General features: G+C 36.9%; 1 protein-coding gene across 17 annotated transcripts in view; it reads left to right on the forward strand.

Annotated features, from left to right (window-relative positions):
- Positions 1-26,719, forward strand: part of LOC6037328 (calcium-activated potassium channel slowpoke) — a 117,567-nt gene that overhangs the window by 15,928 nt on the left and 74,920 nt on the right. For 10 of the 17 annotated variants that reach the window (XM_038253025.1, XM_038252969.1, XM_038252983.1 and 7 more), the window contains exons 2-7: positions 2,498-3,081; positions 14,581-14,739; positions 14,824-14,935; positions 15,018-15,169; positions 21,735-21,902; positions 23,893-23,984. In XM_038253025.1, coding sequence (XP_038108953.1) covers positions 2,752-3,081; positions 14,581-14,739; positions 14,824-14,935; positions 15,018-15,169; positions 21,735-21,902; positions 23,893-23,984 — 1,013 coding nt within the window. In that variant the 5' untranslated portion in view covers positions 2,498-2,751. The remainder of the gene's footprint in view (positions 1-2,497; positions 3,082-14,580; positions 14,740-14,823; positions 14,936-15,017; positions 15,170-21,734; positions 21,903-23,892; positions 23,985-26,719) is intronic. The other 7 variants (XM_038252958.1, XM_038252936.1, XM_038253042.1 and 4 more) reach the window with 1 other exon arrangement.

Below are 26,719 nucleotides of genomic sequence, written 5' to 3' on the forward strand. Positions count from 1 at the left end.
AAAAAATATGAACTCGTAAAAATCAGTATTTTTAATTTTACTTTTAATCAGTAAAAATTAATTTCCAAAAAAGTAATTCTTAATTTTTATAAATTTTCAATATATTTTAAATATATTTTAAGAAATTGAAAAAATGCATCTTTTGCGCTTGATTGTGTCAACAAGTTACAATTCTTTGCTTATTTCCAATTTTGAGCTCGATCTGACCATGTTCCCTCTAAGCCATTTTTTACAGTTTATTTATTCCACTTTCCACTAGCCCTTTAGAGATGCGTCGGACAGGCCTAAAACTAACAAAGTTGGTTTTCTCCATAAATTTGACGATTTTCCCATACAAACTTCAAGGGCTTAGGGGAGGGTAGGGGAACTATACCCTTTCTCAGCCTATTTCTATTATCGGCCTATCAGCACTTTGATCATGAATTACAGCTTATAAAAAGTGTTTTTGACTGTTCCAAAGTAATAAATAGCTCAAATAAAAGTGAGCAAGCAACTCTCCATTGTTGAAACATCTGAAAATATTGATTTAATAACAGAAACGGCAAAAGTGATGAGAATTGGTCGAACGGCTTAGTGTGATTAAAATGGGTATATTTCCCCTACAACGTGGTCCGATCAGGTCGAGCTCAAACTTGGAATTTAGCCTAGTGATTGGATCATCTTTGATGTCAGGGTTCCCGATTTTGGACCACCCTAGTATGCATGGGCAAGTTTCATCGAAATCAAAAAATACGCTCCCTTGAAAAGTTATTCATTAATGTTTGATTCTGGGGTGTAAAAGTAAACTATGGAAAAAAATACTTTTCGCTCGTAGGTTGCCATTAACACCAAAACTAACAATTCTTTAGATTTTTTCGACTATTCATAGGGAATGAGTTGGGCTACAATGTCTCTTCATTAGGTTTGACAAAATTAAGAATAGAATTCAGGGCTGTTTCATGGTTCCCCACTGCAGCCCTTGGGTAACAATGAGATACTTTGATTTTTCTTCAATAAACTTTCAAAATCTGTATAATTGTTTTAAAACATAAATTGAAAGTGATTGTTTGCATATTTATTGAGTTTTAACTCCATTTAACAAAAATATAATGTTATTTGTTATAAATATACTTTTTAGAATAACTTTTGTAAATTAAAGTTTCAAGTTCGTAAAATTGCTTTAAAATGATTATGACAAGTTACCTGCAACGGAACAATACAAAAACATGACGTTTCACTAGAAAATTATTAATTTTCGTAGAGTGTCTCATTGTTCCCCAGCTGTCTCATTGTTCCTGCCAAGTGTGTCTACAATGAGACAGTTGAATAACTCGGGCTGTAATATCGATCCCATATTTTGGTCAATGTTAGAAAACATTAAAAGAAAGTAAATGCAACAATAAGTTCATTAAAACATGCTGAAGAAAAAAAAAATACAAAAATCGTTAAATGATAAAAACCAAAAATGTCTCATTGATGACTATCCTACCCTAGACAATTTCAGAGATCAAACTAAGTAAATAGAACCTTTATCGTGAAAAAGTGACTTCTTCCATATAAAATCGTATTTATATTGTAAAATGTCATCTACAAATGTAATAAAATATGTAAAATAATTAAAAACTATTGTTCAGCAGCACCATTCGTTGGCAATTCACGTGGAAACTTTTTTTAAAATATATAAGCGGCCCCTTTAAAGGAATCGATTCGATTGAGACGCTTGATGGGTTAACTTTTTACCAAATATTCTGCTACAAACAGGTACAACTTTTGTTGCTCCCGCTTCAATCGATATCTTGGTTCAACGTAATCATGACGGTCTAAATAAAGCTGCACGTTTTCCGAAACGTTAAACTGATCAAACTGCCACATTTTATATTTTTAAACATTTTATATCATCGTCATTCGATCCACTCACGTCCGTTTCTCCCTAAAAAAACCCGGAAAAATAATAATCATTTATCGAAAGAGGCGAAACCGTCCCTCCAACAAATCGTAAATCGTTTTGACGGAATGTGAAAGCGGCAAAGAAGAGCCAACAAACCTTAAAAATTGCAAAACCAAATCCAAAGTGTGCTTGAGGAAAAAAAAGAACCGAATTTTTTCCGTTTTATTATGACATAAAAAACGGCGAATAAAATAATCAAAGAGTGATGCTGAAAAGTGCGACTTCAAGTGCGGATGAAGAAGACCCGAAAGAGCTCCCCCACCCCTCAACCCCTTCATCGAAAACTCGCGGGGTCGGAAAATGGGTTTGTGTGTGTGTGTGTGTGCTCTCTTCGCCGCGGAAGAAAATGAGGAGGAAAATTGAGCTGAGCACGAAGATAATGCGCTGGGAGAGAGAAGAGCAGAAGAGCGCAGCACCGTTTGCTGAGAGCGGGTTAAAGCTCTCACGGGTTGAGAGGAAAATTTGTGAGCGGGGGAGAGTGCTTGGAAATGCGTGTTTTCGTGGATTGGAAAACAAGAAAGAAGAGTTTGATGAGTGTGTTTTCTTTAATTCTTTGTTTATTTTTCACAGGAAGAAAATTCCCAGAGTGATAAAGAGTGAGGAGTAGTAGAAACGAGGAAAAGTGTATGTAGTGGAAAGGAAATCGGACAACAAACAAATAAACAACAACAAAACAAACAAACCAAAAAAAACAACATCATCCAAGTGCAAGCGGCGGCGGCGGTGGCAACCGTTGTGAAATGTCCAATGATTAGGAAAACGGCGACCAGCGTGGAGTACGACGACGGATACGTTACGGATCCCCGACCGTTAGCTGCTAGGGGATGTCGGGCTGTGACGAGGAGGCGGCAGTGTTGACCACAGAGATACCTGCGACCGATCTCGATGATTGTCTCAAAGTGCGAAAATGGTGGTGTTTTCTATTATCAAGTATATTCACATTTTTGGCTGGACTGCTTGTTGTGCTTTTATGGCGGGCCTTTGCCTTTTTGTGCTGTCGAAAGGAGCCCGAGCTAGCGCCCAATGACCCCAAGCAGAAGGAGCAGAAGGCGTCCCGCCAGGGCAAACAGGACTTCGAGGGTACGTTTATGACCGAAGCGAAGGACTGGGCTGGCGAACTTATCTCGGGTCAAACCACTACCGGAAGAATCTTGGTGAGTACAAGTGAATTTATTTAAAGGTCAATTTTTTTTTCTTTTATTGGCAACAATGTTTTGAAGGATTTTTTTTTGCAATGGTTCGACCTGTTTACTTATATTACTGCCTTCCTCACTGGGGTAATGCTATACTGCCCATGTTCGCATAAATGTCCCATGTGAAATGACAGAAAGCTGAGTAAAACGTGAAAGAAGTTTGTCTCATATCGGGACAGCTGTTTTAGCCTTTTTACTGCACAATATTTGGATATTTTTGATTAGTTTTGGATAAAACAGACACCGAACAACAAAAATCGTGTTTCGTTTTCAAAATTTCAAGCTATTAAGTGCTCTAAAACGGCTGTCCCTATTCAGACTGTAGTCCAGTTTCGCTTTAGTTGACGGTATTGAGTGTTTTTAGAGAGCATTATTTTGAACCAACCTGCATCATTAACTTAAAGTGATGAAAATCTACCGTAAACTGGGGCCAATCGGGACACATGGGGCGAATTGGGACAGCAATTGTTGGAGCACAATATTTTGATTTTTCTGGTTGGTTTCGGTTAGAATAGCCTCAGACCAATAAAATGTGTATATCCATTTCCAAATTTAAAAGCTGTCCCTATTCAGACTGTAGTCCCCATTCGCCCCAGATTACGGTACAAGTAAACTTTGCAATTTCCCACTAAAGGGTCCTTGGTCTCTATAAAATAATCGATTACTCTTGATTGTTTTTTTCATTCGAAGATTTTTGTAAATTACAATGCGCCTCCATCAGAGTATAAAAACCCACGTCACACCCATGCGTGGTTGGCGTGTTCCTCAAATTAATAAAGAGCAATTCTCTAACAAAACCGGAAACGAATTATATTTGTATTTTTTAATTTGGCTCAAACTTTGTGGGGCCCTTCCCTATGACCAAAGAAGCAAGTCTCCATTCATTTTTGGCAGATGTCCATACAAAAATGGTACGTAAATATGCGAACATCTGTAACTTTTGAAGAGAACCTCAAAAATTTAACTAGGATCACCTCAATTTTTAGCTCAAAAGTTGTTTTGAACTCTGGAACAGAACAGAATTCGCATACATAACCTCAAAGAGCTAAAATTTCAATCGACATACTTCGCTCTGTTCTGCACAAAAAATTCTAATTCTAATGATTTTTGGAAAAAAAAAAATCGAAATTCTATACATATTTTTTTTATAAAGGGCCCCGTTTTCAAGATAAAGCCACCGAAAGCTTGATTTCAGCAAAATATTTGCAATTTTTCGATTTAAAAAAATACACTCAATCCCCGATGGTGTGACACTAACTGTTTTCAAACGAACGGGGTCACTTTTATGTTAGACACCCCTTTTACACGAAGGTCACACACACTACCTAACGTTTGTTTTGATAGTGTGCGTGGGCGCCGTGTAAAAAGTGACAGTTCGTAATCTAATCGCCCTCTTTTCATCAAAATTGGCCTAATAAATGAGGGGAAATCACTTAAAACAATATAAAATGCATTTACTTACATTTTTCATGATTTTTAGGTTGTTTGAACTTCTTAAAAAAAAAATAAATTTCAGTTAAATTTTCATGGATATATGAAAATGACAAAAGTGTTTAGTTTTGAGCGCATCAACCGGAATTTTTAAGCATTATGGCCCTAGATGTTAGCCTGAAAATTTGAGCTCATTTGGTTAAGGTTTAGTGGGTCCAGTTTTGACTTAAATTTGGGATGGAATTATTATTATTTATTATTTTTTTTCACTTTTAAACTCTTCTTATAGAAAGTGTGCCTAAACCCAATAAAATAGTCTCGTCTTAGAGATTTCTCAAAGGTGTTGGTCCAGGAAACAACTTTGTAGAACATTGTAAAGCGCTAGGCATTGATCCCGAAAAGATACAGGTTAATCTTTTGAACATATTTTTAAATTTTGCCAAAAAATATAAACTCCAAAAAACATCCTGTATCTTTTTGTCATCAACTCCTAGCGCTTTGCGATGTTCTACAGAGTTGTTCCTTGGATAAAAACCTATGAGAAACTAAACATTAGGAAAAATTTTTAGGCTTTTTTTTTTTTTTTTGTTTTGATGATGTTAAAAGTGAAACTTCCTCGTGATTAATTGGTTAAAGTTCAGATCAAAACTGAAACCACTAAACCTTAACCAAATGGCTAGCATCTGGTACCAGAATATTTTAAAATTCCGGTTGATGCGCTTACAACTAAACAGTTTTGTTTCAAGAAATTTCCTATTAATCGATAGTGCCGGGATCGGGATTTGAGGCAGGAATCAAGATATAAAATAATATAATTTAAGTGAAAGGACTGAAGATTCCTTATTGAAAAATCGGAATTCGCCATCAATTTAGTTGGATGGCATCAGCTTTTGTTCGAAAACTTACTCCGAGTATGTACAATTTAACAACCAATTTAATTTGAAGTAGGAATTCTAGATCTTAATCGAAAGTTGGACATTCATTTATTCATCCTAAAAGAATTAATGAATGGGGCTTAATATAAATGTAGAAACCATCACAAGAAGATAACATATTTTAAATGTTTATTTGAAATAATGGAAAATTACTCAAAATGCTGTAAAATATCTTGGGCTTGCTTCTACTTATAAACTGGAGCTCTAGACTTTGCCTCTAGAATAAACTGTTAATTTGTAAACACATTTTCATACCTACCATGCTTTATGCTGTGCCGATCTGGCCAAGCTATTGCTTAATCAGGAAGAAAAAAAATCAGAGGAGTCGAACCAAAATTCTGAAAAACACTTAACACTAACTTAATCCACCTATGTGGTTGGTGCCTTCCTCACACCTAAACCAATATGGATCTCACAACAAATTCAGAAATAATTTCCATCTGAATTATAAATTATTGGAAACAAAGTACGAAAAACAAGGTTATAGGTATGAAACCAACTAAGTTCAATTAAAATCTAGCCTCAAAAAGTATTGACAGAGTTGCCAGATCTTCCATCATTTAGACTTCAGTGAGGAAGGCAAAACTGAAATTGCTGGTATTCAAAATTGAGGCGATTGTAATACTCGATTAGACACATTATAATATTTAGACTGAATGAATACCTATATATGACAAAACCAATCTGAATAGATAAATAAATTTATATAAATAAAGTTGAAAAAAAAAAATTAAATAATGTTGACTAAAAAACTGCATTTCTTAATGATTTGTTCAGACGCCACGTTTCAATATCCCATGGCATTGAAGTATTTTAATTGCAATTTTACTGCCCATTTCAAGCTCGTTCTTGCATGTAAAGATTGCGTTTCTAAGGTTATTGATTGCGTGAAATGTGAAACCTGTGGCCCGATAGTTATGCAGGATTTAATTAAGTCCCCTTCACTTCGACGGAAGACTTTAATTGGAAAATAAAAATTCTTCTGCTGAGTTCAGAATGCACTTTTCGTTTTAATGAAATCGCTGTTAAGGAACACGGCGCTGTATTCGATTGCAATAATTTTAAACGTCGAATAAAAAAATCAAATAAAACAAGCCACAACAAGACTCGGTCAGCGATTGACGGCCGCCGTTCCGAGGCTTAAAATAGCAAGAATTATGATCGCCGGAAGCGCACTTTGGGCCTGTCAAGTGGAATCCCACCGCAAAACGGCGACGACGGTACAAAAATGTCCATCAATGTTCTAAACGGTGCCGCCGTTTGAGGTGGTCAAAATTGGGGGAAAAAATACTAAAGAAACATTTGTTTAAGCCACGTGCTTCAAAAGACATAGATAAACAGATACATCTTGATGTCAGGCATCAGACTGTTGACTTATGTGCAGCATCTTAAAATATGTGTTAATTGTCATTATATTGGTAAACATAAAAAAACGTTAAAAATAAAACTAAAATAAAACAAATGTTCTCTCTGTCACCCCCTTTTGCGGCCCAGATGTCAATCGAAAGTGACTGTCAAAGCCAATTATTAGCTAACAAAGCCGGCTGTCAAACGACGCGACGACTGCAGCTGGATAGTTTTGAAGGCTTTGACAGCCTTCGACGCGACAATCGCATGGGAAATGTCGATTTTCGGTTTTATTTTTTTTAACGTTCGTCGTTCAGTTTTCCATCTGGGTCGTTGCCGTCGTCAGCGTCAGCGTCGACCCAGACCTATAAACGCCAAGTCACGTTCCGGTCCAGGGTGTCGTCGTTCTGTAAACAGGTTCGGTCACGTGAACAAACGAGGGGGGAAACGGTGCCAAACGATGGACGGGGATTGCAACAGTTTTAAGCGATTTAGCGATGACAGTAATGTTTCGGCTATCTGACGTTTGTGGAAAACGAGGTTAGCGGATTGAATTAAACCGGAATTGATTTCAATGTCAGAAAACAATGAATGCAATTAGGGAATAATTGATTATTTTTATTTGTTTAGTTATTTAATTGGCTCCACTGAGGACTCTTTATTGAGCATTAGCGTGTTCAAAATTTGTGCTGATTCGATGCAGGTTAAGTTATAAACCTTAAAAACTACAAAACAACAATGAATTTTCAGTTTTTATCCAACACTTAAACTACCATCCTCAATGTTATCCCGCGAACTACCAAGCTAGCGAAAAAAAGCAAAGCCCAACTTCAAACAGCTGTATCTCGGCTCCTTGTGGACGGATTTTCTAAATTCAAGAAGCAAAAGATGCGAACAGATCTTTAGATTATATTTTTTTTTCGAAAAGTCAAAAACAGAGGCACTTACCCTAAGTTATTCCCAAATCAGACCAGGCAACTTTTTTTTCAGCCCTCTATTTTCTAGTTGTTTTGCATGTTGGATCGAATCTGTTTAAAATTTTATCATAATGCAAGTTAAAATCCAATACCATTTTTGGACGATCTTGGCCACTCCGTAGAGTGGTATATTGCGGGTTCTACCGGAAAACTTGGAATAGGCTTCAAAGTGGCCAGATAAGTTCGAAAACTATGTTGAGGCTCTGTAATTGGGGATATTCCGGGAACCTGAAACCGGTCCCAAGTGGCAAGATCGGTCCAAAATGGTATTGGATGTTCTATTTGAACTTTAGCTTGCATTATGATAAAATTGTAAACAGATTATCATTCAACATTCGATCCAACATGCAAAACAACTAGAAAATAGGGGCTGAAAAAAAGTTACCTGGTTGGATTTGGATATAACTTTGTGAAAGTGATGACTCTGTTTTTGACTTTTCAAAAAAGCTAGAAATCTGTCCGCATCTTTTGTTTCTTCAATTTAGAAATCCGTGCACCTCAGCTCCCTGTGCAGCTGTTTGAAGTTGGCGGCGCGTTGAAAAACACGGATTTTATTTTCAAAAAATCATATCTCGGAATCCTGTTAATGAACTCCTCCCATTTTTTAGTATGTTATGTAAAAATGTCCGGGGAACCCGATAAAAATATTTCCAGACATAGGCTCTTTGGTTCAGACACCATCAAAACGGCATTTTAAAGTTTCATTCAACCTTTTCATGTGTTAGGCTAGATTTTTAAAACTTCTTACTATTTTTCTTTTAAAGGCTTACTTATCACCTTTCATTTGCGTATAAGACAATTGAAATCGGTTAAAATGGCGAGGAGTTATGATTTTTCGAAAAAAGTGGTTTTTGCGTAAATCGACGAAAATGGCCATTTTTCAGACCACCTTAACACGGCGTAGGTCACCTTAATGGCCAAACAAAAAAATACGGGTCTAATTATTTCGGCCAGGGAACCCCTAGAAAAATTTTGAGCCCGATTCGAGCACTTTTGTTTTTTTTCATGCTGTTTTCGTGGGGAATTGCTGAATAGTTGACCGAAACAAAACAATAGATTTGTTTACAGCTGCTGATAAAACTACGCATGTTTATTTTCAAAAAATATTTTGTTATTGATTTTTTATTATAAAATATCATTTCAAACATTAATTATGATGCTTCAGTAAAGAACAAATCACTATAGTTTTTTATTAATTATAAATTCTTACGGCTTCAGGATTTTTGATACTTTTAACATGAAAATAGCTATATTTATACTTTATACTCATAATTGAAAAATATGCAATTAGGTTGATTACAACAAGCATTTATTGTATGTTTAAGAGAAAATTTTGCTTAAGTACACAGTTTACTTCATTTTTGAAAGGTAAATTAACAAGGGTCCACTTTTGGAAAAGTTAGGATTTTCGTAGAGCATCCAATTTCCCGGGGTTACGAATTTCCCGGGAAACGGGAAATTTTCTACCAATTTCCCGGGAAATCCCGGAAATTCCCGGGAAATTTTAAATTTATTGAAAATTGTTCTAATCTTGGTTCTGAATCAAATTTTGCATCAAAGTAGAATAGGACAGCGACTCTAATGGTTAAAATAAGTGTAAAGATCAACTAATTCATGCAACTACAAGAAAATGTCTATTTTTTCAAATTTTGTAAGCTCAAATTGTGTAATAAATAAAAAAAATGATCTCTGATATTTTTTGTTGAGAAGATTTTTTTCATCAAAGTTTCTTAACAGTTAGTTAAATGAATCCATACTCCACAATCTTTTTTTTTAACTTGCCTCTGTGACCAGTTTGAGAGTGTATGGTTTGACACATTATGTTGAATCAAATAAGATCATTCAGAAATTATTTTTTTCATAGCAAAAACCTTTTCTAAGCCAAATTATACTGGTTTCAGCTCTTGAACAAAATGGTTGAGCTTTTTAGTTTTTCCTTAAAAATTAAACTTCTCGTGTTTGTTTTACATTAAACAACTCAATATTTTCACATATTAGGAGCAAGTTTTTAAACTATGTTTGCATTTTCGGGCACCTCTTAAACAATACAAAGTTATTTTTAAATGATTTTGTAATGTTTTTTTTTCACATGGTTTTCAGGTTTATAATTGACTTCTGTTAAATGTTTTTAAAAAATTTAAATTCTAAGATAAATTGACATCATCCCGTCGGTCCCGGTTCCTCCTGTCTCGTCAGAGGCGCTGGAGCAGAAATCCCACGTTAGAGGAAGGCCATGCCCCGGGGGGCGTAGTGCCAATAGTTTCGTTTTCGGTTTCTTCATTTTTTCTATAGCATTTAAAAAAAATTGGGTCCAAAAAATTAAGAAATTGTACGATCTGCTTATATTTCGGGAATTCCCGGGAAATTTATAAATTTCCCGGGAAACGGGAAATATTTTTTTACGGGAAATCCCGGGAATTCTTTTTTCCCGGGACGGGAAATTGGACGCTCTAGATTTTCGTTGTCCTATATTGGACCCCCCTAATTTTTGCTTGAAAATGAGCAGTTCTACGCTTTATTTTAGTAAAGTTAATTAAACTCACATTATTTCGACTTACTGAAGTTAAATAACCAGTCAAATTATTATTGGATAGTTAATTCAATCATAAAATAGAAATGCTGTTTTGTTGTGAAAATGCTAGTGACCATGTCTGATTTCAGAAGTCGAACTCAAAACACTTATTTTGGCAAAAAGGACAATTCAATGTGAGTCAACATTGTTTTAAATGATGCTGGACATGTCAAATAACAGAGTTGCAGACAAAAACACGCTTGAAATTGGGATTTTATTGATTTTTTCATCAAAAACCCTTCGGAGGGTCCACTATAGGAAAGGAGTCCACTAATGGATAACGTACCCTATATTCAAAAAAAATGAAAATTGTTGGATAAATTAACGAATGAGTGTGAGGACGGCGAATAGAGTAAAGTTTTTGCAGATATTTTGTTAAGGAGCAATGCCAGCTGAAAACGGTAATTGTTGAGGTACTTTTAAACTCTCCGATGTCGATGGATTTTTTTCTTTTTCTTTTTTTTCTTTTATTTTCTTTTCATAAAATCATGAAAATTTTGTACGATCATTCAAGGGTAGCCCGCTGGACCATACGGGATCAAAGCGAAATCTCCATGAAAGCTCTAAACAAAGTCGTAAAACGCAGTATTTTTACAGTTATGATTCCTTAGAATCGAATATCATCCACTCGCCGTAACGTTGTTCGTGCAGCGAGTGGAAGAGATCGCAACAAACCCACCCACCCGCACATAGAAATAAACAAATCTTCGGGAAAAACACAATTTTCCTCACGATCTACCAAGTCGCATGTTTGCAAACAAATCCAGCGCCGGAATGCATTTGTTTGACTCATCTCGGTGTTTCTATTCAGCTTCGACGCCGAGACGCTCTAAAAAATTAAAAGGGCGTAGCTTAAATTAAAATTAATTGTGGCGGTTGAAAGACATTTGAGTGATATTTTGACAAAAGTGTGTCAACTTTGTTCGTTTCTGCACAATATTTAGAGAAGCGAAAACTATAATTAGAAAAGAACAAATGTAGATCACAAAAGGTTAAGTCTACAATGAGCGCACTTTCCCTGCCATCTCGTTAAGCGGTTCCTAACGCTTGTGCTAAAAATACCCTTTTCAAACATCATACTGCCGGCAAAACAACAATCTCGGGGCTGATCCGACCCGGCGACGACCACTTGCCAGCGCGTGATGAAGGAGATGCTGCGTTTCCATGGCAACTGCCCGGCCATGTCATTTCAACAACACCACGTGTCCCCTTTAAGTTAACCCGCTAACGATAATTACGCGAATACGAATCACAGCCTCCTCAGCGCGCGTGGTCCAGGTCGAGTGGCAACAGATGTTTGACCATCGAGACCGCCGGTGATGACTACTTGAGTAACTTTGCGAGGGCAAATGTTTACAGAGATCAGTGAAACAACTCTGGTAGAAATTTGTTTACAAAGGTAAATTACGACGGAAATTCAGCTTCCAACTGATATAATTGATTTGGAATGGTTTGTTTGTAAATAATTGCGTTTCGATGATCGATTGTACGTAAAGGTTGAATGAATAAACAATTTTTAATAAGAGCAATTCTCTACGAAATCGGTCGATTTCGACCATTTTTATTTTTTGTATTTTTTTGATTTGACTTGAACTTTGTGGGGGCCTTCCCTATGACCAAATAAGCTATTTTGCGTCATTGGTTCACCCATACAAGGTGGAGTTCGTTAGTGGCCGTCGTCGGGAGAAGTTCGTTCTGCTTGGCGTCCGTGTTTTTTTGTTAAATTTTTAGCGTTTTTTTCTCATTTTTGTGGATCGTCCGGGTTCTTTCGATTGACCATGTTCCGAGTATTGTCACGGTGATCGTGTTTTGGTCGGTTATCGCTCGGGGAACCGTGAAAATGCGGTTTTTGCGACGATTTTGTACCAGATTTGCCAATTTTAGCGGCGTCGTTTGCTTCGATTTGGAAACGAAAGAGATGAGAAAAACCGAGAGAAAAACTGTGGTTGTGTTCGTGCGCTCTTGCCGGCCTGATAGTGTTCGTGATCGCGTGTGTGGTGTTGGCAGACACGCTCCCGCTTCCAAGAGCGAGAGCGGCTGTGTCATCATTGGAATCATTGCGAGCGGGGATGATGATTGCCTGGAGAGAGAAACCAACGGGGAGACTGCTGACGGTGCTGTTGGGGGTGACGCGGAAGTCGACAGTGCTGCCGGATTAATGTTTTATTTTTTGTTGCAATAATTTATATTTGCTTCCCTATTTCCTCGACTTTTTTTCTTTGCATTGCGATTACCTACTTCGTAAATATTCCTTTCAAAATCAATCAAAGTTCAGAACAAGTTGTTTTTTTTTACTTAATGCGATTTATTTTAAGATTAGGTTTAGCTAATTTCAAAAAGAACTTTTTTTCCGCTTCGCGTCATTTTTCCCAACTTTGAAATTATTAGTCTTGAAGAAAAAGTGAATTTTATGTTAAAGTCGTCGGGAAGTGAAGCGGTTTTTCAACATCCGGCCTGGATGGATGGCGGTGCTGGAGGAGGACGGTTCAATCAAGGACGTGTGCTTGTTTCAGGGTGGCCGTCGAAACTTCCCGGAAGAGCAGGGTGTTGATGGGTTCGACAGGGAAATAGGCAACATCCGGAAGCATGCGGGACCTGGCTCGAATTTGGAAGGTGGAGCGCGCAGAGAGCGAGGCGGTCCTCGGTCACAGCGTGAACGGTCCCCGTCAAGGTAAAAGTCTCGCAAGCGAAAGAAAATCGGAGCCGTGGGCACGGATTACTGCGCCGGCATCGTTTTACGTGGCAAGTTCCCTTAGAGGTGGAAAAGGAGGACGACGGAGGCAAGCGGAAGCTGCTCAAGCGGTAACCGGCATATTTCGCCTCGTGGCCTTGGCCGTAGCTGAATGGTTACGTTGTTCGCATTGTAAGCGAATGGTCCTGGGTTCGATTCCCATCTGCTCTCAACGAGAAAGTTTTAGGAAATATATATTGAAGCTTTGAATATGAACGAAAAATCAAAGTTGCTCGAGTCGGGGTTCGATCCCCCGTCCTTTGGATTGTTAAGCAAAAATATAAAACACTAAGCCGTCACGGCTTGGTGAGTGACTGGAATTAAGAGCACTGTTACCACTAAAACTATATACGCGCTGAGTCTTTGTCCATTTGACAAGGGTTCGGAAGTGCTAAATAACGTTTGAATCCGATTGATGCAAACGTTCTTTAGGGCGGGGCTTGTCGATTCAAGCTGAGGTACCTCGCGCACGGCTAGCCTGCGTAGAAATGGGTCACCGAAGCTCGGCAGAGCTAACACCATCCAAATGCCTATGCGAGTTATTTGCATGCATAGAATGTAAATCTAAAATACATGGAAACAACTCAATTTGTAAGAAGCGACCGCGTGGTCCCGTTTGATTGGTTGCACACACACACACACACACATTGGTTCACCCATACAAGGTCTCCATACAATTTTGGCTGCTGTCCATACAAAAATGGTTTGTAAATATTCAAACAGCTGCAACTTTTGAGTGAATTTTCTAATCAATTTGGTGTCTTCGGCAAAGTTGTAGGTATTGTTGAGGACTTTTGAGAAAAAAATAGGTACACGGAAAAAAATGCAGATTTTTTTATCAACTTTTTTTTTCATTAATACGTAATCATCATCCCAAAATACGTATTTTTTGATTTTCGAGATTTTTTGATATGTTTTAGGGGACAAAAATCCGCAACTTTTGAGCCATAGTGAAACATGGTCAAAAAATCTGCCGCCGAGTTATGAATTTTTGAAAAAACAGTGATTTTTGGAAAAAAATCGAAGTTTCATGCAAAAACCAGTTTGACATTATTTTTTAATCCAAAATTTGGAATCACTATAAATGAGAGGAAGGCACCAACCACCTAAAGGTGGATTAAGTAACGTTTTTTTTTTTTAATTAAAAACAGTTTTCAAATTCTGGTAGGTAAGAAAAGTAAATCTTTTTCTGATCCTGAGGGGAACCCCCGTAAAGAATACCGTGGCCGGCATTCATAAAGCGGATTCAGTGTCAGTTTATTAATCAACTAATGTCAACATGTTTAATGCAGAAACGCTTCCACAGGCTACGTGGCTCGGTCTGATTCCTATCCAAATACCAAATTTTGAGGTCAAGATTAATGACATTTTTAAATAGCTCGAATCGAAACATTGTTGCCTTTTTAGAGATTTTTTATTGTTTTAAAGCCACCAAACTAACGTATTGCCCTCTCTCCCGCTCGGCAGGTTGTACTTGTATTCATCCTCAGCATAGCATCCCTCATCATCTACTTTATCGACGCATCGAGCGAGGAGGTCGAGCGATGCCAAAAGTGGAGCAACAACATCACCCAGCAGATCGACCTAGCATTCAACATATTTTTTATGGTTTACTTTTTTATACGGGTAAGTTTTTCGAGTTTTCCCATTGTTTGTTTACCTCTTTCTAATATTTGTTTTTGTATTTCTTTTTTTTTATTCGCTTCACAGTTTATAGCGGCGTCCGATAAGCTTTGGTTCATGCTAGAGATGTACAGTTTTGTAGATTATTTTACGATACCCCCGTCCTTTGTGTCAATATATTTAGATCGGACATGGATCGGTAGGTTTTTTCTGCGAGGTTTAATGCGTAGCTCTCGTGTACTAATGATGTCCACCCTTTTTGGTTGCGTCTTTCGTTTTAGGTCTCCGTTTCCTGCGAGCGCTACGTCTTATGACTGTTCCGGATATATTACAATATTTGAATATACTTAAAACATCTAGTTCAATACGTTTGGCACAATTAGTATCAATTTTTATATCAGTGTGGTTAACAGCTGCTGGAATTATTCATTTGGTGAGTATTGTGTAGTCGGTATAGTTTATTTTGGCCCCCCGTTTCAAAATCAAAATCTAAGAAAGCATCGGAAAACGATTGACAATTGAATCTAGTAGGAACTTCTGTCCAAATTAACTAGCTAGAATTAGACCAATCCTCTCGTATCTCGTACCTTGTGTTGTGTTTGCCAAAAACCCATTGAGATAAAACAAAAAGCCAAAAGATACCATACGCGTATAACTTCCAACGCTGAAATGCCAGTCACTAAGACAGCATAGTGCACCGTTCATTATGCTGTAAAATTATGCCAAACGCCTTGAAAGCTGTCTTTAAGCATATACCAGCCACTTGTTTGGTTGGTAAAATATCATGTAATGCACTGCGCGAGTAAGTACACAGTCTTCGGCTCGTTGTAAAATTATGCTAAATTTTAGCATAAATCATTTGCTCGTCGGGCGAGGCACTCTTGCCCTTTCCAAGGAGAGCAGCGCCCCTGTTCGACGAGCTTTTCAGCAAAAAAGCAAGCAAAAAAAAACTTGAAAGCACAGTTCGCTGTGCGATTGTGCTGAATTTTAGCATAATTTCGATGGCTAGAACAAAACAAAAAATTGTTTAATCGGTAATCCGATGGCGGTGAGTATCTTTCCAAAGAGTACTATTCATTTTTACTTCTGGTAGCTGATTTTTGATACAACCGTAATTTTTGGCTACGAAATAATCACCGGGCATCAGCTTCTTTATTTGAGATGGCAGATTAGTAGGGATACAGTTGTTTAGTTGCCTTAGAGGATCCAGAAATCACACGTTCTTTAGTTGTCGTAATTTTTTTTGTGTTGGTAAAACAATTGATCGAGTATGATTTGAAACCGTATTTTATTTTTTTCAAATTCAATACTTAATAAACGTACTCTTTATTTGCAACTTTTAAGCAGAGTAGTTTATCACACAGGTTAAAGCAGTGCTCTTTTTGTTATCGAAGTATACACATAAGTCTTACTCAACTGATTTGTTCCGATCCGACGACGAGGCGACAATACTATACGTATTTCTTATTCTGCACCTTTTCGTACTCATTGGTAACAGTTTCGACTTTTCTTTATTTGTTTATACTTTCCACTTATCTACTTTACATCTGCTAACGCAAATCTACCCTAAATACTTCTGCAGCATGAACTTTATCGCTTTGGTTACTTCCTTTACATCAAGCAAATTTTCACCACCACTTTCCCTTCTCGAACTCTTTTCCGAACCCCCCCCCCCCTCTTTTTACTCACCACCGGTTATGATTGTATGTTGCATCACTTGAATCGATTCCCGTTTTCTTTCAAAAAAGCATATTAAAAATAAAACGTTCTATAGAGCACGTTCTGATGTTGAGTACATGTGGCGTGTTCAGCCTGTGACCACCCTTTAATGGCTTGGGCCTTGCCTTGTCCCTTGTCCCTTCCTCGCCAAAGAAGAAAGCGATTCGAGGAAATTTATAGTTCTAATTTAAATACCTGAGCACACCATCCACTCGTTAAAGCGAAGCACGACAGTTGGTACACACACACATACACACACAAACCAACACACAGACACGCCTTGAATAATTACACACAACCACACATACAGTCCTTTGAACGCATAAAGCTTTAAAAAATACGCTAGAAGTTGGAACGTGCAAGTTTGACATGCCAACAACGGTCTCTTACGTACTTGAAAATTTTCTGTTTTAAAGCAACAATTTAGTGAAAACGTTTTCTTACTTCACAACCATTTGGACAGATTGTGATGGGCTGAAAAATTTGCCTCAAAATTATTCTTGCTTGAAGCAAAAACAAAAACTCATATTTCTAAGTAACACTTATCAATGAAAATCAGCTAAAATGCAACGTTTGGGTAAATTGTTCATTTAACTTACCTTTACATTACCTTGGATTTAATTTTTTTTTTGGTCTTATAATCTATAGGAATTCCCTTTGTTTATAGGACATTTTCAAATACGACTTTTTAAAGATTGAGCATGCTGGTTTAAACATTCATAAAACTTGCATTTAAATAAGATTTTATGTCCTATGGTGTGTTTTGAAGGGAGGTTGGACAATCAACATCTGCCGTAGCAGTCCAAATTATTTTTGAATGTGAAATTAATTTTTTGTATTGCTAACATTAAAATGTACACAACGAGGCAAATTTACAAAAAAATGTTCAATATTTCGGAAAAACGTTACTTAATCCACCCTTAGGTGGTTGGCGCCTTCCTCACATTTAAAGGGTGCTATCCAAAATGCAAAAAGTGCGTAAATAACATTTAAGTGCTTATAACTTTTGATAGGGTTGTCAGATCTTCAATGTTTTGGACGCATTGGAAAGCTCTTTTGAATACCTATCCAACGATAGGTCGCATGAGAGATCCGGACAACGTTTTCATCAAAATATCTGAGATCCGGCCTCCAAAAAGCGTATATATAACACTTAAGTGTTTATAACTTTTGATAGGTTTGTCAGATCTGCAATGTCTTGGATGCGTTGGAAAGGTCTTTTAAATACCTTTCTGAAAATGTATTACAAAAACGTTACTTAATCCACCTTTAGGTGGTTGGTGCCTTCCTCACATTCATAAAGTCAATACATTCAGTAAAAATAGCAACATTCCCTTAACATGCATGTTTAACAAATCAATTTTATTACTAATTTCTTTTGATAGGGTTCGCAGACCTTTAATTTTTCTGGCTCATCGGCAAAAAAAACCTTTCCAACGATAGTTCGCATGGAAGATTCAGACAATATTTTTATCACAATATCTGAAATCCGACCTCTAAAAAGTGCATAAATAACACTTAAGTGTCAATAACTTTTGATAGAGTTGTCAGATCCTTGATGTTTTAGGCTCATTTGAAATGTTTTTCGATTGTCTAACTAACGACAGGTTGCATGATGGACCCGGACATCATTTTTACTAAAATATCTGAGATCCGGCCTCCAAAAAGTGTATAAATAACACTTAAGTGCCAATAACTTTTGATAGGGTTGTCAGATCCTTGACGTTTTAGGCTCATTTGAAAGGTCTTTCGATTATCTAACTAACGATGGGTTGCAAGATGGACCCGAACATCATTATCATTGAAATATCTGAGATCCGGCCTCCAAAAAGTGTATAAATAACACTTAAGTGCTAATAACTTTTGATAGGGTTGTCAGATCTTCAATGTTTTGGGCTCATTGGAAAGGTATTTTTAATACCTTTCTGAAAATGTATAACATGATAGGGTTTCTTGCAAAAACCACCCTTTTTACAATCTTCCGGACATACGCCAAAATCGTTTTTTTAGCATAACTTTTGAAGTACTTAACAAAACTTGCTGATTTTAAATAGAGACCTATGGGACCCCAAGACGGATCGAATGAGACTTCTACGGTCAAAATCCGTTAATCCAGTCCGGAGATAATCGAGTGACAATTTTGTTGTCCACCCACCTACACACATCCACACAGACATTTGCTCAGAACATGATTCTGAGTCGATAGGTATACGTGAAGGTGGGTCTACAAGGTCGAATTAAGAAGTTCATTTTCCGAGTGATTTTATAGCCTTTCCTCAGTAAGATGAGGAAGGCAAAACCACCCTTTTTACAAACTTCCGGACTTTTGTTAAAATTGTTTTTAAGGCATAACTTTTGAAGTACTTAACTAAACTGCATAATTTTTAATAGCGACTTATGAGACCCCACGACGGATCGAATGAGGCCAAAACGGACAAAATCGGTTCAGCCAATGTCGAGATAATCGAGTGACAATGTTTTGATCAACATCCCACCACACACACAGACATTTGCTCAGAATTTGATTCTGAGTCGATAGCTATACATTAAGGTGGGTCTAGGAGGTCTAATTGAGAAGATCATTTTTCGAATGATTTTATAGCCTTTCCTCAGTAACGTGAGGAAGGCAAAAATGTTAGCTCTGAAATCAGCAAATACGCTAGATACCGTAAACCGGGGTGACTTTGATGGGATTTCAATTTGTTTTTAGAATATTTTCCCTCAAGTAAGGTTTTTCTCAAGATTATTATTTTTAAAACATGTACTGGGGTAGGCCACACAAAGTCCATGCACTATTTCGGAAAAAAAGTTGTTTCAATAATGTTTAGAAAAATAGTTACGTTAAAAATTCTTACTTTTAATTCCGGGGTGACTTTGATAGTCATAGTTTTTCTTGTTAAAATCATATTTAAGATGTTCAAACTTTATTTGTACGCTAAATGTACCATCACTAAAGTAGCTGATATAGTTTTTAAGAAAAACAATCAATGTTTATATTTAGTTAACTAAGTGTATAAGCTTTTTAGCAAAATACATATAAATTTTAGGTACAATTTTTAAAAAGTCGGAATTTTGCCTGAAATTTGTTAAAACTAGTTTTGTTTATAAAATTATCGATTTATATTGCATTTTATACTGAATTCAAGGCAAGAATCACAAGTTTTCACATTTTACATGAAATTTGTTTAACTGAAATTGCCTATAAATTCAGAGATTTTTTTTAATTGTGTTTCAAAAACACATATTATTTATTATTTACAAACTTTTTTAACCTTCTCCTAGTGGAAAATTGTCCAAAGAATCCGAAAATGCATTCTGTTTTCCGATTAAAAAATATGTTCATTGAGAAAATCATGACACTTTGCGAAGTTTAAAATAATGACTTTCATCAACATTTTCTTAACTATAGTTAACTAACTTTTCAAGCTTGTCAAAATTTTATGAAAAGTTCTTCTTGGGGTACTTTGAACACTTCTCTACCACGGTCAGTATGTTTCTAAACCATTCCTTACGTAATTTAATTGTACTCTTCATTTTGCGGAAAAATATCGCAAACCTATCAAAGTCACCCCGGCTATCAAAGTCACCCCGTTTTACGGTACTTAAAATCAATTGTCACAAATCATGAGCAACGCGAGAAAAGGGCGGATAAGCTTTTTGACAGCTGGAACTATATTGAAGATTCCGAGACAACATGTAACTTTTTCACAAAACTCAAAAATGCTAAACAAAAGCTGGCCTTCCCAGTTAACTTCTAACACTGCGGGTTTTGTTGTTGTCTCGAAATTTGCAAAATAGTTTTAGCTGTCAAAATGCTTATGAGCTGTTGATGAAATGTTGATCCAGAAATTATGTATGCTCCATATATACCAAAAAGTGTACCATTGCAAAGATCAGCCTGCTTTATTAGGTTTGACAGGTTCCGTGTATTGTTTTCGTTTTCGAGAGCAAGTTTTCGATTTCAAAAGTAAACAAAAATGTCCCTTCTCTCAAATTTGTATGAAAGAACTCATATATTAGTTGCCTGCACCATGAACTGCCAAAAGAGTGCGTAAATTTTTTCAATGATGCTATAACAACTTTTTTATGAACAATTTTCATTTTTCCGGTCATCGAATCCGCAGTCCACACCCACAAAATTCAAATGCCTCAAAAATTGTCATCCTGATCTTGCCACAACAAATGATAGCTTTGCTATCTAAATTACATTATTAAATTTGACAGCGATCCGCAGTCTTCACCAATACACCGGGTACGTAACTGAGTAACTGACACAACAGGAGTCATGTTAGTGATATTTTGAACTAGCAATCCAAAGAGTGTAGATGAAATCTTTGATAATTTGTTGTATATTAGTTCAAATAGATACAAAAAAAAAAAAAAAACAAAATCAGCAAAATACATTTTCCAGCCCACTATTTTTCAAGTTCCTTCTGGGATTATAAACAACTTTCCAATCCTAACTCGAAGCTATTATTTTTATTCCATTTTTGTTATTCAACAATTTGAAAAACTAATTATGTAAAAGTATAGTCCATAATGTGCCTCTGAACTATCTAGAAGGATGGTGTATGGTGCTTAAACATTTTTTACACAAGATTGACACGTGTTCAAAACTGGTCTTAACGTGATTTTAGTGAAAAAACTCATTTTAGACCGGAAAGCAATGATTTTAATTTTTGAAGTTTGTTTTATTTATGCTGCTCTTATTTCAGCATGTTGAACAGCGCGTTGTGTCGCACCATTATACACAAAATCATAAAAAAATAAACCCGAACAAACCCTGCCCTTTGCAAATCCCTCAAACAGATTTGTTTTGTTGCTGATTTTGATTGATTCCCGCCCGAAAGCTTTCTCGAATCTTGGACCCCGAATATTGTTTTCCACCAGTTTAATTACAGTCCCCTTGCTGCTACATTTTACATACCGCCCCTTTAGTAGAGAGCCAGTTTCCGCCTGCCGGTATTAACTGTCGAAAGGGGCACATGGGTTGAACGCTGGAAATTGATTCGATTTGATTGGAGAGATGTGTGATGTGCCCTTTTCGAAGGTCGGTGCCGGTTTATTTAGAACGTTTGAATTTATCGATATTTCATTATAAAATACTTTATTCTAGACACGATTTACAGCGCAATCACGAACGCCAGTTGCCACCCCCCAAAAAAAACAATAAGTCGTCATATTTTTAAGTACTAATTGCGTTACTCTTTTTTTCTTTCTTCTATTTCGTTCCCGCCAAAATGCCTCCCCCTCCTCGTGTGTACTACGCGGCGCCGCAGCTGGAGAATTCTGGCGATCCGTTAGAGTTTAATAACCCGCAACAGTTGTCGTACTGGACGTGTGTATATTTTCTCATAGTTACTATGTCAACAGTAGGTTACGGCGATGTTTACTGCGAAACCGTGCTCGGCAGAACGTTTTTAGTATTCTTTTTACTAGTCGGTTTGGTAAGTAGCACATTTTCCAACTTCTCCGTTTGTCTGTCCTTTTCACCTTTTCTCGGCCTATGTATTTACTACTGTACCGGTAGTGTTACGTTTTAGTTTCTCGATACTCGATACGGTCATGTAAAAACAACAAGCAAACAAACAAACAAACAAAAAAAAAACAGAGTCAGATTCTCGCCAACCAGAGAAGCAGGAAGCAAAACTAGAAACAATAGTGTGAAGGCGCGCCATCTATTAGCGAATAGTGGAAAACTGCAAAAGGATCAGGGTCCCCCCCCTCCCACCTTCTGCATTCGAGTAGCAACGCGAAACCATTCGGGTTTCGATCGCGTACTAGAGTGTGTTGCTTCGCAAATTTTGCCAAAACTGCTTCTATTCATGCTGACGCTGGAAATAGCTCAACTTTTAGGGAAAGTGTGTGTCTCTCGGAAGTAAGCTTTTAGCAGGCTTCGACGTTCGGAATTCCTTCACGGAACAAGGACACTGTTTGGTTTTCTCTCTGCGGAGCTCGTCGCCGCCAAACGTGGGAGAACCAATTGTATGCACACGTACAACTACACAACGTACACCCACGAATGTGTTTGCACTCAACCAAACGGGGTTTTCCACCCAGTGTATACATAGATTTGTGAGACTATGCGCTATAATTATTTTATCAAGCCTAACGAACAAGTCCAAGAATGAACAAGCTTAGCTAGAGGTCTATTTAACCTAAAGTCCGTTTTGTTTCTAACCAACCAATACATTTGCGTTTTAACAAACACCTTTCATTGAGATACTTTTGGAATTTTTGCTTCGCTGTTTTGCTTATTGGTTACCCACAGTTATTATTTTCAGTACTCGCGCAAAAAGCTAGAAGGGAGGCATCGTTGAGCCTCGAAATCACCGTTTTCATCGCGTTACTCGTTAAATTGTTGTTATTTAACATTTAACTCGAATTTAAACTTTGGTGGAAACCATGATGCCACATAAACTTAAGCAGAATTATGAGTTAAACGAAAAAACTAAGGCGAAAGGGGTAGGTATAACATTTACAGTTCTGCAAAACCATCATCGAAAAATTGCGTTTGCTCCCTTCCGTCAAAATTAGTTTTACACAATCGGGAAAACATTTCGGGGAGCCAGCCTGAGTCACGTTCATTCTATAAAGATTATCAAAATTATATAGCTATAAAACTGTTTAACAACTGCTCAGGTTATTGAATTTTTTTCACAAAACTCAAACTACAAAAGAATAGCTTTTTTCTCGCATTCTTGCGTACAATAAGACTCTTAGGACTGTCCACAATCATTACACTTTTCGAATTATCTTCAAAAGCTTTTTCTACATCTATATATCATTCGTGACATATCCTCCCCTTTCACGTTAAACTTGATTGAAATTTACATGCAAAAAAACAATCTGGCTTAGAAGTCGTCACCCATAATTCTGTTTAACCTATCCAGGGAACAAAATTGTCAGAATTCATCATCGAAGTGTAGTTTAGCTTTACCCATTAAGTAAAGTCCGTAAAATGTAAGCAGTTCCATTGGATAAGCATCCCCATCCAAAGTGTATTTCGAACCAGCCGTGGGACGCCTTACAAGTTTAAGTTTTTTTTTCTGCTGTAGCATGTTACAACATCACAATCTTACTTTAATCCATCGATTAATGAGATAGCTTCACGACGAGGAAGAAAGATTCACCAACGTCTGCATGTTTGTTTATTTTTATGCTGGCTGCCGCATATTTTATTGTTTTGTATTTCCGTTTAAACATTCCCGTTGTTTTTGTTTGGATTATAAAAAAACACAAGTATTACGCGTTTATCAGAAAATTCGTAGCTTATCAGAAATAGGTCGCGTCATCGAAGCAGCGCGAGCTGCAGCAAATCAGGGTACAAACTACACAAGATTCATGGACCATCATAGTCCGACTTTTGCTATCCACTCACCCCTTATGAACCCCCGCTGACACTGCAAAATTATTGAAATCCCCTCAAATTTTTAGGCAATGTTTGCCAGCAGTATACCTGAAATTATTGAACTCGTTGGTAGCGGTTCAAAGTACGGTGGCGAACTCAAACGCGAGCAAGGAAAGAGGTAGATCCATCTTGATGTCTCTCTTCTCTATTAAAACCAGCAAAACTTATTTTAGAAAAAAACTAAAGTTCGATTAAGATTTTGTTCCAATACCTGCCCAGCCTTTTTCGATCGCCGATTATCAGTTTGATGCTTAGTTTTTGGAACTGTTTGAGTTTCTTACTACCAATTTCTATATTCATTTCATCAGTCCCACCCAGTTTTCGTTGAACTCTATATATATCTCTCTCTCTCTGACGAATCAAACCCATTTGCTGCCGTGTTCCAGCAAAACAGTCCGCATCACTAACACTTTGCCTTTCGTGCACGTTAAAATGGGGGAAAGCAAACGTGGACACGAATTTCCCACTTTCCCCCTGAAAATTTGTATCGAATGGTTTTCACTCTAACCTTCAACCGTTACAATGAAACTAAAAAAGTCCTCCAACTGTCTCCAATTTACATACATACACAAGCACCTACCCACCCCACAAATACAAACCCGTGAAGCCGTTTCGTTTCATTTGTACTCCCGTCTGGTTCATGACTTTCAAAAAAAAAAAAAGTTTTCCGAGAATTCCCAATTTCCCGACAGATAGACCCACTTTTGTAAGTTGTTGGTCGAAATATGACGCAAAATATATTTTTTTGAAACGCTACAAAAATATAAACTAGGTAATTTCGGTACGAAATTGTTTCAAGCTTTGAGAAAATATAACCGCTTGAACAATTTTTTTGTTGTTTGATCGAATTCAACTTTTTTTTTAAAATGAAGTGTGTAACCATTTCAAAATTTGTTTGTAAGAGACGCACCTGGCCGTGTCACGAGGGAATTTACGTCGCGTGAGCTACGCAAACATCATGCAAAAGTCCACCCTATACGGTAAAACGACCACGCGTTCACTTTCTTCGTTAGTGTTAGCTCATATCATTGTGCCACACCCAGTAGAATTTATAAATATATTATGCATATGAATATATATTTAGGTCATACAAACTTTTGTTTTTGTGTTTGGACGCAAACAGTATGCTCCATTTATTCTCATGACGGTTCGAACAACCAAAGAACGTTTGACAAGTGAGAGTAGATCTGGCGGTTTTGTTTTTAATTTCCGAGACATGATTTTTTCAAGATACCTTCCATTACATTAAAATTGCATTTACTTCGTTTACTCAGTCAGTCGCCACTTAAACTCGTCTACACCACAACAAATACAACTAAAACAACAATTAATACCACTACACAAGCGAAATCTTAATTTTCCATAAAAAATAGAGGTCCTAATGTTTTTTTTTCAAAGTTTCTACGTAGGTTTAGGGCGGTTCGTCAGTGTTGTATACAAATCGAAACTTGCATGCAATATGTACAAGAAGCGATCTGCACTGATATTCCCGACAAACTTTGCAGGAAAACCATTTGGCCCTTCTATTTTTCCCCGTGCAATGGGAAAGCGCTGATATTTTCCAGCTGGTGGTTTCGAAAAGTAGTAGCTCTAGATGCAACAGTGTTCAATGATTCGCAGTGTATTCATTATACATGATTGTTGTTTTTTTTAATTCTCGTGTTCGCTCAGTGTTAGAAAATTTTAATTCTAGTTACATTAATTGCATTTTTCATTGTTTCGCAATAGTTCGTAGCGATTTTTGACAGTTATTGACATTCCGTTTTATTAGAAGCAGACATCGATAAAGGTAACGTTAGATTTGTCGCAAGTAAAAATACTTGTGAAATTTATCTCTTGTCCCTATATTGGTCCTAGTGCCAACTTCAGACCCAAACGAAAGAAAAACTTCAAAACTATTATTGACGGTCGTTTTCTTGAAAACTCTTATCAGGGGCCGCTTTGAAGCTTACGATCGCAACAAAAATTATACTTATTAATTTGATTTCGATTAACTACCACATTCCAGATTTAGGCCCCATTTATATCCAGAACTTCGCCAGTCGTGTCTTAGTGATACCTTTGTCTTGGCCACATTGTTTATCACTGGCTTTAGTTCTAGTACAATATTGCAATTTTGTTAAGTAGTTAAAAAAAAAAAAAAAACAAAAAACAAATCAAATCAAACATTTTGGGACTTATAACAATGTAGAAACAATCGCCCAAGCCACCAGGTCTAGTTAATTTGTATAAATTAAAACATGCTACTACTTTTCGGTTTACTTTCAGTTGGGTACATCAAGGCTTCATATTTTCATCTTTTTTAAGCGGATTTCAAAATCAAAATTGTACATTCAAACAATAATAACTCACTTAATAAACCGACTTTAAATGTAAATAGTCGAAACATTACTACCCTGATCAATATTTAACATACAGTACACACACAGACACACAGATACACACACACTTACCCTAATGTTACACTCACATTTCCCAGATGTACATTCGCAGAAAAGCACGGCTGAGTTTTTTTCTTTCTTTCTTACTTTGTACAGATGTATCCATATTTAAAATACATAATTTGTCTCAAATCTACCTTTGCGCTCACTAACTAACACACATAAAGTGTAGATTTTTTTTCGCCCCATTTGGTTGTTTTTCATGTTTTCTCCCTGTCAGAGTTGAGGAATTCTGTCCCCGTTCGATTGCATCATAACCATCCAACCAAAGTATAATGTTTTCGATCTCTAGCGATTACCTCACAGCGATGAATGCTCTGTTGTTTCCAGATTTTCCTTTTGACATGTTTTGCCTGTAGGGGTTTTCTTGATGCCGATAAAATTTGGTTTCTGTTTCCGTCACAGTTTTTTC

The sequence above is a fragment of the Culex quinquefasciatus genome, chromosome 1, assembly GCF_015732765.1.
Source record: "Culex quinquefasciatus strain JHB chromosome 1, VPISU_Cqui_1.0_pri_paternal, whole genome shotgun sequence".
NCBI classification, from domain to species: domain Eukaryota; kingdom Metazoa; phylum Arthropoda; class Insecta; order Diptera; family Culicidae; genus Culex; species Culex quinquefasciatus.